General features: G+C 41.4%; 2 protein-coding genes across 3 annotated transcripts in view; one reads left to right on the top strand and one right to left on the bottom strand.

The window, feature by feature from the left end:
• The window catches only part of fndc5a (fibronectin type III domain containing 5a), a 12,265-nt gene extending 3,555 nt beyond the window's left edge, over nucleotides 1–8,710 (top strand). The window contains exons 2-6 of one of the 2 annotated variants that reach the window (XM_017033665.2): nucleotides 1,960–2,075; nucleotides 3,333–3,531; nucleotides 5,308–5,397; nucleotides 5,486–5,619; nucleotides 6,106–8,710. In XM_017033665.2, the coding sequence (XP_016889154.1) occupies nucleotides 1,960–2,075; nucleotides 3,333–3,531; nucleotides 5,308–5,397; nucleotides 5,486–5,619; nucleotides 6,106–6,153 (587 nt within the window). In that variant the 3' untranslated portion in view covers nucleotides 6,154–8,710. The other variant, XM_008313759.3, reaches the window with a different exon arrangement.
• Nucleotides 8,711–13,042: 4,332 nt separating this feature from the next.
• The window catches only part of LOC103381345 (NACHT, LRR and PYD domains-containing protein 12), a 15,326-nt gene continuing 13,123 nt past the window's right edge, over nucleotides 13,043–15,245 (bottom strand). Inside the window, exons 5-6 of the mRNA XM_025058568.1 lie at nucleotides 13,847–14,005; nucleotides 13,043–13,508 (exon numbers count right to left, since the gene is read on the bottom strand). Coding sequence (XP_024914336.1) covers nucleotides 13,496–13,508; nucleotides 13,847–14,005 — 172 coding nt within the window. The 3' untranslated portion in view covers nucleotides 13,043–13,495. The remainder of the gene's footprint in view (nucleotides 13,509–13,846; nucleotides 14,006–15,245) is intronic.

Below are 15,245 nucleotides of genomic sequence, written 5' to 3' on the forward strand. Positions count from 1 at the left end.
GGGAGAGGGAGCGGGGATCAAATAAAATAAATAGGGAAGAAAGTTCATTAATTAACGACTGTGGAGCAGGATGTGTTCTCACAACATGTCCAGGCTGTGAAACACGAGCATATTTACCTCTGCTTGACACACACACACACACACACACACACACACACACACACACACAGAGTGATGCATGAGGATATTAAGGAGCTGTCACCCTTCAGACGACTCAGCGTGGGACAGACACCTAGCTGTCACTCTGCTCATCACTGAACTGAACACACACACACACACACACACACACACTCATTTATCACGGCTCAATGTGACCTCCGTTTCTCAGGGCGGGGTGGACGATGTCACGGTGATGACACAGAGTTTAAAACGACATCTGTCTGGTGTTTCATTAAGGCCGACTCTGGTGTGAATATCTGAGGCTCGTCCTTGTCGTCCTGCTGTCACACACGGTGTCCGTACGGTGTGACGAAGACGAAGGCGCTGGGACAGTATCACGTTAAAGACCTGCTTTAACTTTGTTTGTGAGGAGGACAAACACGGATCTCTACGTTGTTTCAGTCTCTCTCTCAAACTACATTTCGTACTTTAACCTTTTTTTTTTTTCATTTTCTTTTATTCGATATTACAGTTCGGTGACTGTTTTTCCAGACAGGACTTAAAAACACCGTAATTCACTTAGATAAATCAACAGCCTGTCGACGGTTGTACACCGCCGAGAAAGAAAAAAATACTACCAACGGTGAGTTCCAAGACATCGATAGAAACATGATTATTTGATGGTCATCCAGCAGGACGGGACGTTCTCATCGGCTCTGATTTTCAAAAGCCGAGAGAAAATACAGTCGTTTCACTGTGATCCCAGAGGCAGCAGGTTGTTGTGACGCCTCCGGGGTCTGAGCAAATAATACGCCTCAAAAAACAACAGATCAGACGTCGTCAGGTAAATGTAATAAAGGCAGCATCAGCAGACTGGCTCAGGGTTATCTATGATCGTCCACCCGCTGCTACACTGTCAAACACCCATCATGCCTTTCTACACATCTACAGTTTTTTTTACCCAAATTCAGTGGCGTACCATCAAGGCCTAAACCAGGGGTGTCCATACTTTTTTGGCTTGGGAGCTCCAGTTCACATGACCTGGATAAATAGAGTGGACCCCCGAGATACGAGCTTCCCAAAACACCAGTATTCCATGTTACGAGTCTGTAACTACTGCAAGATTTTGCTCCTGATACGAGGAAACATGGAGTGACCAGTGGTTCAAGTGGCTTTTAGTTCATTTTAAGCGGGAAAATGCAATGGAGATACGAGTGGATCGACATCGGAGTGCTGCTGTGGAACGGATTAGACTGGTATCTGGGGGGGGGGGGCACTGTATATTGAAACTGAGAACTATACAGTATATATTTACTCTTGTTAAGCTGAACACACTTTATAAAAATATCTTGCAGTATAACAGTACTATACACTACAAAATTATATTTATATATATATATTTTATTTTTTATTTCAATTGCTCATGAGCTACCAGCGCTCCTTTAGCAATCCACTGGTAGATCCCGATCTCCTCTGGCCTGAACACTATCAGAACCAGTGACTTAGTTTGTCAATATATTCATCATAAATATTTATAAAATAATACAGAATTTATGTTCTCATCATCGATTCCCCTTCTCAGAATTTCTCTGGTTGCGCTGCTTGTCACGTATAATCAATTTCTTTATTTTGTTTTTTTTTAGCCAATCACGTTTCAACATTATGTGTTGCTAGGTTGAAAGAAATCTGCCCTCAAGACTTCAGAGTCAGTAATGTGGGGGCTCGGAACCTAAAGTCAATGTAGGGTAGTGGATCGTCCTGGTGGGGGCGCCATCGCCACTGTATCGAGTCTCATTGGTTTTACACCATAAGTGATGAAAACAACTCTGTGTGTGTGTGTGTGTGTGTGTGTGTGTACAGATAGCCTGTCACCTCCTGTCAATGTGACCATCAAAGCACTGAAAGCCAACTCAGCTGTGGTGACGTGGGACATCCCGGAGGGAGACTACGTCATCGGCTTCGCCATTACACAGCAGGTAATCAACACACACTCATCAACACCGCACAAAACACACCTGTACTGTGAATGCAGTGATTGTCAACTTGTGGTCTGTGAGCCAAATTCGGTCCAATCTGGCCAATGACAGGGACGTAACGATGAACTGAGCTCAGGGTTTTTTTTTTTTTGTTTAAAATATTTCACGATTTCTTTTAAACCAAACGACACGTCTTTTTAGACAAACCTGTAAACCTCACCAACTGACATGGTCTGTGAACCTTACCAACTGACATGGTCTGTGAACCTCTCCAACTGACATGGTCTGTGAACCTTACCAACTGACATGGTCTGTCAACCTCACCAACTGACATGGTCTGTGAACCTTACCAACTGACATGGTCTGTCAACCTCACCAACTGACATGGTCTGTGAACCTTACCAACTGACATGGTCTGTCAACCTCACCAACTGACATGGTCGTCGAACCTCACCAACTGACATTTCTGTCCAGAAACACTGGACCATCTCCATTGATCTGCTCTGGTTAAACTGGTCAAACTGGTCTGGTCTGGTTGACCTGGTTAACTGTCAATATGTGAAACAACAACAACAGAAGAAGAAGAGAAAAAACAGGAAGTGGAAAGAGTTCCACTGGAGAACACTGTTGGTGTCTGTGGAACCAGTTCTTCCCACGTTCTGTTCCAACCCCTGAACGTCTCTCAGCCTCCATAGGGACCTGACGTCTGGGTTTGATAGCGGGTTTTTAGGAGCATACTGCCACCTACTGGACTGGAGTGGGTAGTATCATGGTCTGACCAGTGAGATAACTTAGCCTACTCCTTAGGCCTTGATGCGCAATTCTTTAAGCAATGTGTCGTTACATCACTAATTCAAGAATAAATCAACTGTAAAAAAAAAAAAACAACAACAACTGAGACTTTAACAACTGTCAGTAACCCACACCAGTGTGCAGCCTCCATGGTGTCTGTGACAACTGGACAGACAAATATAGTTGTTGACCTCCTGCTGTGGTGGACATGTTACATTAAATATAAGCTAACTCACAGCCTGTTAACTTAAACTTAAACTATTACAAAAAATGATAGTCTAACTCTAACTGAAAGAAACTGCAGACGACGTCTGGGGGACGCCTCAGAGGGACACCTCTGGTGGACACCTCTGGTGGACACGTCTTGGGGACGCTTCTGCACTTGACCTTTGAGGTCAAACTCTAAACAAAGTCCCCGTTCTCCTGTCGTGTTAACTTTACTGGTCTCTCTACCGTGTTGTGCAGAAGAAGGATGTGCACATGCTGCGGTTCATCCAGGAAGTCAACACCACCACCCGCTCCTGTGCATTATGGGACCTGGAGGAAGAGACGGACTACATTGTCCATGTTCAGTCCATTAGCATGTCCGGCACCAGCCCGCTGAGTGACGCCCTGCGTTTTCGAACACCCAAGGAGGCAGAGACTCAGGCTTCGAAAAGTAAAGGTGCAGTTGCACACACTCACACACACACACACACACACTCACACACGTTTACCCCACACATCCTCACTGCTTTTCTGTCCTTTCCGAGACACGGGTCCAGTCAATACCCTGACTGATTTTGTTCAAACCCATAAAGATCAATAAACACATAAAGCATGAAATGAAACTTCACAGCAGAGCCGCCCTAACAGCAGCACACAGCTCAGGGATAATAACAGCCGGGGGGGGGCGGGTGAGGAGGAGGGGTGTACTTCAGTGTGACGTCTCACTGGGCCTCACCTCACCTGCACCCAAACACGACCGCGCTCTGAACAAAAAGAGACCAGAGATTTGTCACGTGTAGAGCAGCTCCATCTATTCTTCCTTTGATTTACACTCAGGCCCCCTGGTGGCTGTGGCTGTGCCTGCACCGACCTGAAGCCAAAGAGCTTCTGTCTGACTAATCAATAGAACAATAGGTTGTTTTTTTTCTACTAAATGAAGAATTTTCAGGAACCATAACTATAACTGTACTAGCTTCAGGTATAAAAAAAGAAAAGAGTTGCACCTGTGTCAAACCTAAGGCCCCCAGGGTCAGACATGACCATCAAGTGTTTAACAGGCGTAGAAGTGTTTTATAATAGAGGTCTGGGCTGATGAACAGATGTATTATGAACAAAAACAAGTCCAACACTGCAGGTCAGGAAACATCAACGCACGTAAACGTTCACAAAGAGGAAATTATGTGTGTGTTTTATTTTAGTTTTTCATTTTAAATAACACTGATTATTATTATTATTTTATGTTTATATATTATTATTATTATTACCAATATAAATATGGTAAGAATGGTTAGAAATGCGAAATAATATAATTATAATATTTAGAAATGATTTCTTAATCTGGTCCCCGTTTGTCTTCTGACCCGCAGCAGATGGATTAGCAGGAACTGTTTGAAAAGCACAAACAGAAACAGTCTGCAGGAGATACAGAACATCTGCATCACGCTTCTCCATTTTAAAGTGAGTTTGAGGAAAGAGGAAACACAGTGGAGATAATCTTAAAGTGTTCCTTTGTTCCACAATGTTCTCTGGAAAATAAAACAATAAAACAATAAAAAAAAAAAAAAAACTTCAACAGAAACCATTGCTGACACATTCCACGTATCACAGACTGCAAATAGAAAAATCTAAAGTCTTGGTCTACGAGTTAAAAAATAGACTTTTTGTCTTTCGCTGCACACAAAGTGGAATGTTACAGAGAGAAAATCTGTCAGTTCAGCCGTTAGCCCTTTGTCTCACTACGACAGCGAGGATTTTACTCTCGCTGCTCAGTGCAAAGAGCAAAGGATGATGACGAGGGGCAGATTTTTCCCCGTCTTCACGTTTCCTCTTTCTTAAAAGATTTAAGCTTCAGGAGAGCAAAGATAATGAGAGATGGAAGCAGCACCTCCTGAGATGACCAATCAAACAGTTAGAGGAGGGGGAGCAGCAGGAAGAGGGGAGACGGGTGAAGTCTCACACACTCTCTCACACACACACACAGTGCCGTAAGGAGCGACTCCCATTGGTCTCAAAACTATTTTTTATTTATTGCAAATATTTTGTCTTCATTTGTCCATGTGGCAGTGATAGGCAGAACAATAAAATATTCTTCCACTAGGTGGCTAGGTTGGTGACACAGCCGTTGTCTTCAACGATAATGACAAGCAATACAGGATAGAGGTGGTCGAACCCGTGAGCTGCGGACCTAAGTCCTTAACACAGTTATCAACATGCTTCATATTGACTCCTTCAGACGAGGTGACGATGGAGGAAGTGGGCCAAAGTACTCAGCTGAGGGCGGGGGAGATCGTCATCATTGTGGTGGTTCTCATCATGTGGGCAGGTGAGGACTACACCAAACAAACAAACAAACAAAGCTGCAGTAACTGGTGCCACATCACTGTGGCTAAAGTTTACTTTCTGCCCCCAAGGTGTCATCGCTCTCTTCTGTCGCCAATATGACATCATCAAAGACAACGAGCCCAACAACAACAAGGACAAAGCCAAAAACTCCTCGGAGTGCAGCACCCCTGAACACCCAACAGGGGGACTGTTGCGCAGTAAGGTATAACCCACCCCTACTCTCCTTACCGGACACCCCCCCCCTCAGCAGCACTGGGCAGGTGAATGGTAGCAGTCACTTCTAGACTTCTCTTCATTCATACTAACATCAACTTCACTTTTTTATTTTTCATTCTAAAATTTAGCCCCAAACCTGTGGGTTTTTTATGTTTAGATGCTCGACCACAGGAGAATAAATCCATGAGCCGCAGAAAACGAGATTCAGGATGTTGGGAACAAATGTAGACAGTATTCAGTGGTCAGTGGTCTAATGTCTGAATAGTTGCATGATAAAAGACACAGAATTAGGCCTTACCTAACTGTGCGTGACGATGAGGGTAAGTCAAAAAGACTTAAGACAGACGTAATAATTTATAGGGGTTATAAGAAAATATAGGTACACTGAAACAAATGGTTAAACGATATCTCCATCTCCTGATCCCATATCAATCTCCTCAGTCAGTTATTGATTATTTCCCCCCCCCCCCAGGCTTCCCACAACAAGAAGATGGCGCCTGTGAACATCATTGAGGTGTGATTGCCAGCACATCTTCTCGTTCTTCTAGACTTTGTGTTCGCACAACGAAACGCAGACACACTTTGATGTGGTTGTGAAGATGATGCTGGGACTCTGGGTTCTTCATGTAGCACCTACTCATCCTGGTACTGAGCTGGGTGCAGGAGCTAAGCTGCAGAACTCCAAAGGTCAGATCTGACCGGGTCAGTGCTGTTCTGACAGCAGAGGAAGCAGTGAGGAGTCTGGGCTGGAGGCTGAGTGGCTGCACTGTGGTCTTTGAATACTGCACCGTGATAGGCCAAAAGGCTGTGGCAGGTAACTCCACCCCAGGGACCAACGCCTGATAAAGCCAGAGACATTTCTTTCTTTGTCCCACACACGTCACGCCTTCTATTAGCACTGTCCATCAGAGACTGACCACCCACTGACCTTGACCTTTGGTCACTGCCGTTCCCGACTTCACAACCTACCGTCTTCATAGCAATACCGTTCATATTTTTCATCTTAGCCACAGGTTCGGCATTGTGAAGCCAGTATCCTGGGTCGTCACTTCTCTTCGAAAGATCACTTAATGAATCTCTATCAACTCAACAGCATCCCCGGTGGACAAACCTTTAAATGTCCTGTGGGTTATTCTTTATGGCAAGCTCACATTCCCGTCTCAGGGAATCCAACTCTCACCTGACCCCTTAAGGCCACATTGTCTCAAATCAGCCTAAGAGAATGGATGTCTACGAACCAGAGCTCAACGTCTCAAACCACTACAGTCCCTGTCACCGTTTCATCGTCTCCAGCAGTGTGACGGAAAAAAGTCCTTAACGTTTTATGTTTGAACTTATTTCTGTTGAATTTCCTGAGCTGTTAACATTCCACACTACTGTTGGAGCTCTTCAGTATTTCCTCGTGTCTTCGTTTTTAATTGGGACGGATTTTAGTATTTCTAGGTACGAGGAAAGGAAAACGCCATAATGGGGTGCTTTCATCTCAGTTTCACAGGAGACTGGACATCATGGCTTTCTAAAGAGGTGGGAGGGTGGGATAGATCCATTGTATCAGCAATAATGGTCCTCAGTGAAGTGCAGAAACCAGGACCTGGATCTGTGACTCGGGTGCAAAGTTAGCCTCCAGGCATGGAATGTTTGGACAGATGAAGTAAAGACGGAACACAGGAGAACTGACCGAGAGTCTGTTTTCAGGTTCTTTTCCTCACACTTCAGGAGGGGACAAAAAGTGGTGGAGGGATTTTGTAAAAACTTTGGTTTTTGATCGAAAGCATGAAACAAAACAAAAAAAAGCATATTTTTCTGTCTGTGTCGGCCACTGCGAACAAATGTCATCAGGATCAAGAATTCTTCTCAACTCAGTGTCAACGATTGATTCGGATGTCGTGTTGAAGAGGCTAAACCTGAGGGTATCACCCCCTGGTCGGACGTGTTTGTTTAAAGAGGCAATGTGTTCAAGAGGGCTGATTTAACATTAACAGTACTGCCTTAAAAATACTTAAAGTATACAATACAAGTCTCCATGACGAGATGTAGGAACCGCCACACGTGATATTTGCCGTAAAGACTTTGTTTCTCATTTACACGTGCGTCAAATTCAACAAACAGACGGTGTTGACATTCAGCCTAAAAAGATGAGTGTGATTTTTATTTGACTAATTTAACAGTGTTGTCTTTGATGCCTTTTTAATGACACACTTGATGTAAAGTGGAGGTGGAGGGGCCGGGGGGGCTGCTGGTAGTAAAAATGTAGGTGACTTTTATGTTGTGCACAGCACCTGTTATGTATGTGCTCTTTCATCCTGATATATTCCTATATTTCTATTACATTGTGTTATTAACGTGCAGTACGGACTTTGTTTTTAATGAGAAGTGATTTTAAAAGGTGTCGGACGAATCCACAAATCCTCCAGATATCATGGTTGATGTGGCTGTGAAACGTTTGAACAAGGACGTTACAAACTACTGTTAATTGTGGGATTGAAACTCAAGTCATTTATTGTAAACAGACATTATGTAAATAATGTGCGCAGTCGGGCAGAACAGATTAAAAGTCAAGTGGAGACAAATGAACTGAAGGGTTTGGAACTAATGAACGTTCTGGCAGGTTGAAGTGGTGAACCCCTCCCCTACACCTACCCACCCACAAAACCATGATGAGATTTGGCCAAAGAACCTTTTAAACTGACACACATGGACAACAGAAACAGACCCGTCCCCCCTCTGGAATTACGTCTTTAGATAAGATTTATGCCCTATATTTATTGAATCCATTGATTAACTAAAAATACTGTTTTTAAACATTTACTCATATATAGTATGTAAGAGAAAAGCTTCAGCTTAATACGTGGTATGATCAAATGACAGGTGATTTGAATGTGTTTATTCCTAATATGTTTATTAATTAATGAAGTGTACTTTAGGGATGGAACGACACAATCAACCCACAAGACGATATGATTCATAAATCTTTTTTGTTCACGATACCATTTTATCACAATTTTCTTTAAACAAATTGACATTGTTCTCTTCAACAACAAAAGAGAAAAAAGTCCCATTTCTATCCAGAAACCCTGGAACATCACCATTGATCTGCTCTGATTAAACTGGTCAAACTGGTCTGGTCTGGTTGACCTGGTTAACAACAACAGAAGAAGAAGAGAAAAACAGGAAGTGGAAAGAGTTCCACTGGAGAACACTGTTGGTGTCTGTGGAACCCGTTCTTCCCACGTTCTGTTCCAACACCTGAACGTCTCTCAGCCTACGTAGGGACCTGACGTCTGGGTTTGATAGTGGGTTTTTAGGAGCATACTGCCACCTACTGTACTAGAGTGTGTAGTGTCACGGCACAGTGACTTTTTACTCCTTACACCTTGAAGCACAATCCATTTTTTATTTCAACCAATATGAATTGTCACGCATTTGTATTGATATTTAATTGATTCACAACGCATGCTTACATCTCTACTGCACATTGTGTGATGCGCATTAAATCCAACATGGCTCTCAATCAATATTCCCAAATATAGGCTATTTATCAAAAATATTTAATGATGACTGGAGTGATATATATATGGTTAAAATAACTGTAAAAATGTCAACGATTAACAAAACAAGTATGTGATTTAAAAGTTACCTTTATTTCTCCCTCATTTAACCAAATGCAAATACTGATGCTAAATACTGTCTCACCTACAAATTAATGTACATTACATCATTTTCCACTGTGTATAGAAGGGACCCTTACACATAAGGTGGCGGACTACTGGGGTGCTTACTGGTTATTGGAATATTTAGTAGTTGGCTATTGTCCCAGTTTATTACTGAATTAAATTCCACTTGTGGATGATACATTTGTTACGGAGACACTTTCACTGGGAGTAAAATGAGATCAACAAACACTTTTACATCCTAAGCACAACTTAAACACAGTTTGTAATATGTAAGTAAACAAAACAGCCAGCTAGCCTAGCATGACGACATGAAAGCACCAACAGTATATAGAAAATGAACGTCGCAAATAGGTTGCAAAACACGGCCCTGTTTGAAGCCTTGGATAAGTGAATTAGAAGAAATAAGAGATGTCCAATAATATCAGCCAAAAGATATTATTATTATTATATATCTGTAAGAAGCGTTATCGTTTTTTCTCCGATAATGAGAACATGAAAACCCACTGCCTGGGTTTTGCCAAATATGCTGGAATCGCTCATAGGATCCTGAGACGTTTGCCTGAGTTTTGGGGCCAACGGTTGCTGGGTTGGTATCAGTTGATATCGGAATCAGAAATCAAGTGTTTGGACGATATCAGCCTAACAGATATCGGCAAAAAGTGAAAATATTTGTTTTAAATCAAAGGTTTCAGTAACATGAGAAGCAGCCTGGCTGTTTATTACACCTCACGCTGCTAATCGTGTGTCGTCAGGCAGTGTGCTTTACTGTCAGTTTCTGACTACATTTACAAGAAAAGCTAAACCTAATCATTTAGAACCAAACCTCCTCAGGAAGACTCCCCTGCAGAGGGAGCTCTTTTTGCAACAAGCACTCGTGATTCCTACCAATTTTGCAACGTGAGGGCTATGTCCATTTTTTATATACAGCAAATGATGCTAAGCTACTGTATGGTAACCAGCCACTAAAATAAAGGTAAATGAGTATGACAAAATATCCTTTGTTGTTTTGGAAGCAAAATAACCGCATGTTGATATATTCCTTTGGTGGATGCAGCTTGACTTACACTGTTAATTAGCTGCTAACTGTTTATGAGGTCACCAGTTCAACATAAAAAAATGGGCCAAATAAATCAGACAAATGTCCACAAATGAGAACCAGCAACTCTCCTCAATACAACAGGTCCAAGATACACAGCAGCTGTCAAATGTGTCAAAGAATCTTTCTCTCACCCGGTCTGGTGGAGGGGGCGTGGGTGGGGATGCCATAAGAACAGAGATAAAAAAGAAAATGACCATGGAGTGGCGTAGGAGAGCACTGAACCATAATCTCACCCTGGGCACCCAAACGACTAGAGTAGACTCTGGCGACGACTGTGAGAACTTAACATTCCACTTGAGGCCTGACGTGTCAGGCTACAGCGCCACCACACGTGTTTCAGTATTGCAGACCCAACAGGCCCTCGCGAAACACTAAGTAGTACTAAGAGATGACTTTACGATAAAATACCAGGACAGTAAGACAGACAGGAGATTTTCCAAAATCAGCTAACAGTGTATTTTGTATCAGCCCAGAAATATGGCTGGATTTTTAAGTACAGGACAAAGATCCTTAACGCAGCATGGTTTAGAGAATTGAACTGCTCGACTAGGCTATCATGCATGTGTTCATTGTATGACATGTGCAACAACAATGTGTTCATTGTATGACATGTGCAACAGTTACAGCTTAAAGAGGGCTAGCATGGTTTCACTTTTATGCACAAGGTTACACCAAACTTCTGTTATGAAGAACATAGTGTATTCTTTCTTGTGTATGCCTCAATAAAATATGTTATGTTTTCCAAAAACGGCTGCTTTTTATTTGAAACTTGGCTACAAAATGTTGCCAACAATGTGTCACAATTCCGAGCAGGCATTTACTTTGGTGAATAATAGATGGAACCTGACTATTCACTTGACCTCAGTCGTCAAGAATATTGTTCTAAAAAGTGCACACAGCTACACCTTGCTGTTTTACTGCTGCTGCTCGGGGACCGTGGAGTTTTATTCGAGAAAAAGCATTTATCATTCTGAACTACTCACCAATAACGTGGTTTCACATTGAAAACATTTCAACCATGGCAGCGGTTACAACATTTAAACAGGTTGAACACAGAGAAAGTGCTCCATCTAGAGGTAAACCTACAAAAGTACCTTTCACTCCTGTCACTGTGAACGTATTTGTCCCGGTGAGGACCTTTCAGTTCTGATGACGATGATGATGGTGATGACAGTGATGATGCCAGAAGTTCTACGTTCTTTTACTCCCTGTGTGACATTTGAAGAAGACCAGTTTGACTTTGAATCAGAGCAGATCAATGGTGATGTTCCAGTGTGTCTGGACAGAAATGGGACTTTTTACTATTCTGTTATTGAAGAGAACAATGTCAGTTGGTGAGGTTCACAGACCATGTCAGTTAATGAGGTTCACAGACCATGTCAGTTGATGAGGTTCACAGACCATTACAGTTAATGAGGTTCACAGACCATGTCAGTTGATGAGGTTCACAGACCTTGTCAGTTGATGAGCTGAGTAAAATTGAAGGTACAGGAGGGGAGAGGGGGGAGAGGGGAAAGGAGAAAAGACCAGAAACAGGCAAAATGGACATTGTATATATGAAATTCCAAAGCGTTTTGGGCATGAATGCACATATCTGTATCATGTAATTTATATAAAGAAAATATTTTTTAAAGACTCACCCAGCTTTAAATGTTGGTAAATAAAACTTCATTTCAACTTGATTTCATCAGAGTTCCACTGGGACCAGGACACAAGTCAAAACGCTGTGATTTTATTTATTTATTTTACAGTATGCATTTTCATTCACATTTTATCAAAAATAAAACCTGTGTGATTTACAAATGTGTCTCTCGCTTTGCTTGCTTTTGTTACTATCTCCTAGAGAAAGATATGGAGAGATACAGTGGGGGGGACAAATATTTAACCCAATGCAATGCTTCAACCCAGATCCAAGCAAAAGGCATTACAAAGTCAAAAGTACAAAAGTTCACAAATGACATACATCCGTACATGCCACTGTGATCTTTACATTAACACGCTGTATTATTGCGGAAAAAACCGTATGATATACATTGTCTGGCCAACTTTCAATGTCCGCCCACTTCCACTCAGCTTTGTTGACTTCGTATGGGTCTTTTCCATCGATTATTTTTAACTTGTCCAAGTATCTTACCTTTGTAATTGTGTCTACTGAATCTCTATACAACAATTTCGTCTGATCTCCCACCAGCGATTTATTATTCTTGTCTTTTGTTGTCATTATAGATTGTTTATGTCTACATATTCGCGTATTTTGCTACACAACATGGACGGCGGCGCGATGCATCATGGATAATAACGGATCTCGGAAAACCATCTATTGTAAAGATTTTAACAGACGCTAATTTTTATTGTCGTTAACGTTGACGTTACAGCTTCAATACTGACAGATATGAAAATGAGTTTCCACAACATTTAAGCAGTGGGTACTAGAAAACAAACAGCAAACGTTAGTTTAATTTATGGTATTTAAAAACACATATTTGATAATAACCTAAAAGGTATTTTAGCTTAAGGTGAGCTTAAATGATGGCATAAACTGTATTTAATTACATGTTATATTGTTCGGTTATTTGCGCATGGTCGATACGTTTGGTCAAATGATGTTTCTTTTTTTTTTTTTTTTCGCTTTGCCATATCTTTCTCTAGGAGACATACATTACGTTCAAAAGTATTGTTCTGCTCCGAGCAACATCAAATTCAAAACTGGACTATGACCTGACAAATATGTGTTGCCCATTCTGGCATGGAAGTAAACCCAACATACTATAATGCCCTTTCCCATAATGCTCTGCTCCAACACCAGAGGAAAGAATCCAACGATAATGACTTTAATTATTGACAAAAGAAAGGAAAAAAGTCCCAAAGTGTTTCTCAGAAATCCTGCCTCACTGCTCTCCTCTCTAGGCTCCAAAAATCATGTCTGAATATTAGGCTGAGAACGGTGATTGGTTCTTATCAGGTCACATGGTTTGACTGACTGAGTCTTTGGTGGGTTATACATGCTCACACAGAGAACATTCCTGAAGCTCTGAAGGTTCCTTCTTGTTTCTGGCTCCACTGCATTGACAACATGATCTCCATCAGGTTCAGGACCTCCACCTGTGGAGAGAAGACAACAGACACCAGAGGAGACAGGTCAGTGTCACATCCAGGTCAAAGAGCAGCAGAGACCTGGGTCCAGTCCAGAGCAGAGGAGCAGCAGCTTCATCTGCATTGAAGTTGGACTTGAATGATGAAGATTTCCTCTCACTGTTATCACTTTACTTCACTTTTGACTCTTCATACTTTTACAGTCAGGACTGGAAACAGTTGGTTTGTATCTGCACATTTTTCACAACATGTTCACAAATATCTGTTAACATCTGCACAATGTTTAACTTTGAGGAAGAAAGTGATGTCAGAACAATACTGAGGAGAAGATGACACTTTATACTGACTTCAGATCCTCCAGTCTGTAGTTTGGACTCTTCACTAGATCAGACAGAACCTCCACTGATGAATGAGGAAGGTTGTTCAACCTCAGGTCCAGTTTCCTCAGATGGGAGGGGTTGGACTTCAGAGCTGAGACCAGAGAAGAACAGCTGATCTCTGACAAACTGCACTTCTCCAACCTGAATAAAGAAGAAAAGACAAAGAGAAAAGTAGATTTTCTTGAATTTAGTGGATTATTAAACATTTATTACAGATATTTATTATTGAGCCCCTAAAGGGACATGGGCAGAAGAAACGTATCTCGTGCTCATGAGAAACCTTAGGTTAACCACAGGCAGTTGTGCTTCCTGTGCATATGCTCTTTCTTTTATGACATATAATCCATTATTGTTATTATATATGTCGTGATAAATTTCACGTAATTACATGATAACTTTCATTATTATTGTTATTTTAATTTTTAAACTAAGACAGTTGGAGATCGAGATCAATTCAGTTCAGTTCAAGTCAGATTAGATTCTTCTGGAAACACACTTGACTCAGCAGATTATAAACCAACAAACCAGTGGAGCAGTGGTGGAAAGTCTGTCATTAAATCAGAAAAAGAGTCCATTTTTATTCATGTGAATCCAAAAACACTTTGATCCATTTGAGAGAAGACAGAGTGGAAACAATCAGAGTTTGGAACCAGAATTCATTCATTTATAATCAGTGGTTCATCTGAGTGTGAAGATGAATCAGCTTCACTTTGACATTTACAACAGTAACAGTCAGTGAACTCACCCTCTAAAACAAAAGAAACCAACAGCTGAACACAGGCGGTTATCTTTTAAAGCAGGGATGTCATATATACGGCCCGCGGGCCAAAATCAGCTCACTAAAGTGTTCAGTCTTTTGACTCTTGATGAATTTTGAAAATAAAAAAAATATTCACAACTCATGTTCAGGATATTTTTTAGTAAAATTATATTAAATTAAATGTGAATAAATAATTTATATCTAATATACTTGTAATTCTTTGCTGAAAACAACAGGGAAAAACGGATTTATTGTAATTTATAATTGATGGTGTTATGATTGCACTGGTCCGGGCCAATTGACATCTAATTAGGTTATTTGTGGCCCAAGAACCGAAATTAGTTTGACACCTGCTTTAAACGGACACAAGGAGGAACCAGTCACACAGCTATGTCCCAGTGCTGTATTCTTTGCTAACGAACGCAACAGGAAATGAAGCTGAAGCAATGTACATTATGTTCAAAAGTATTGTTCTGCTCCGAGCAACATCAAGTTCAAAACTGGACTATGACCCGACAAATATGTGTTGCCCATTCTGGCATGGAAGTAAACACAACATACTATAATGCCCTTTCCCATAATGCTCTGCTCCAACACCAGAGGAAA

The sequence above is a fragment of the Cynoglossus semilaevis genome, chromosome 1 (genome assembly GCF_000523025.1).
Source record: "Cynoglossus semilaevis isolate Cse_v1.0 chromosome 1, Cse_v1.0, whole genome shotgun sequence".
In the NCBI taxonomy this organism is placed as follows: Eukaryota; Metazoa; Chordata; class Actinopteri; order Pleuronectiformes; family Cynoglossidae; genus Cynoglossus; species Cynoglossus semilaevis.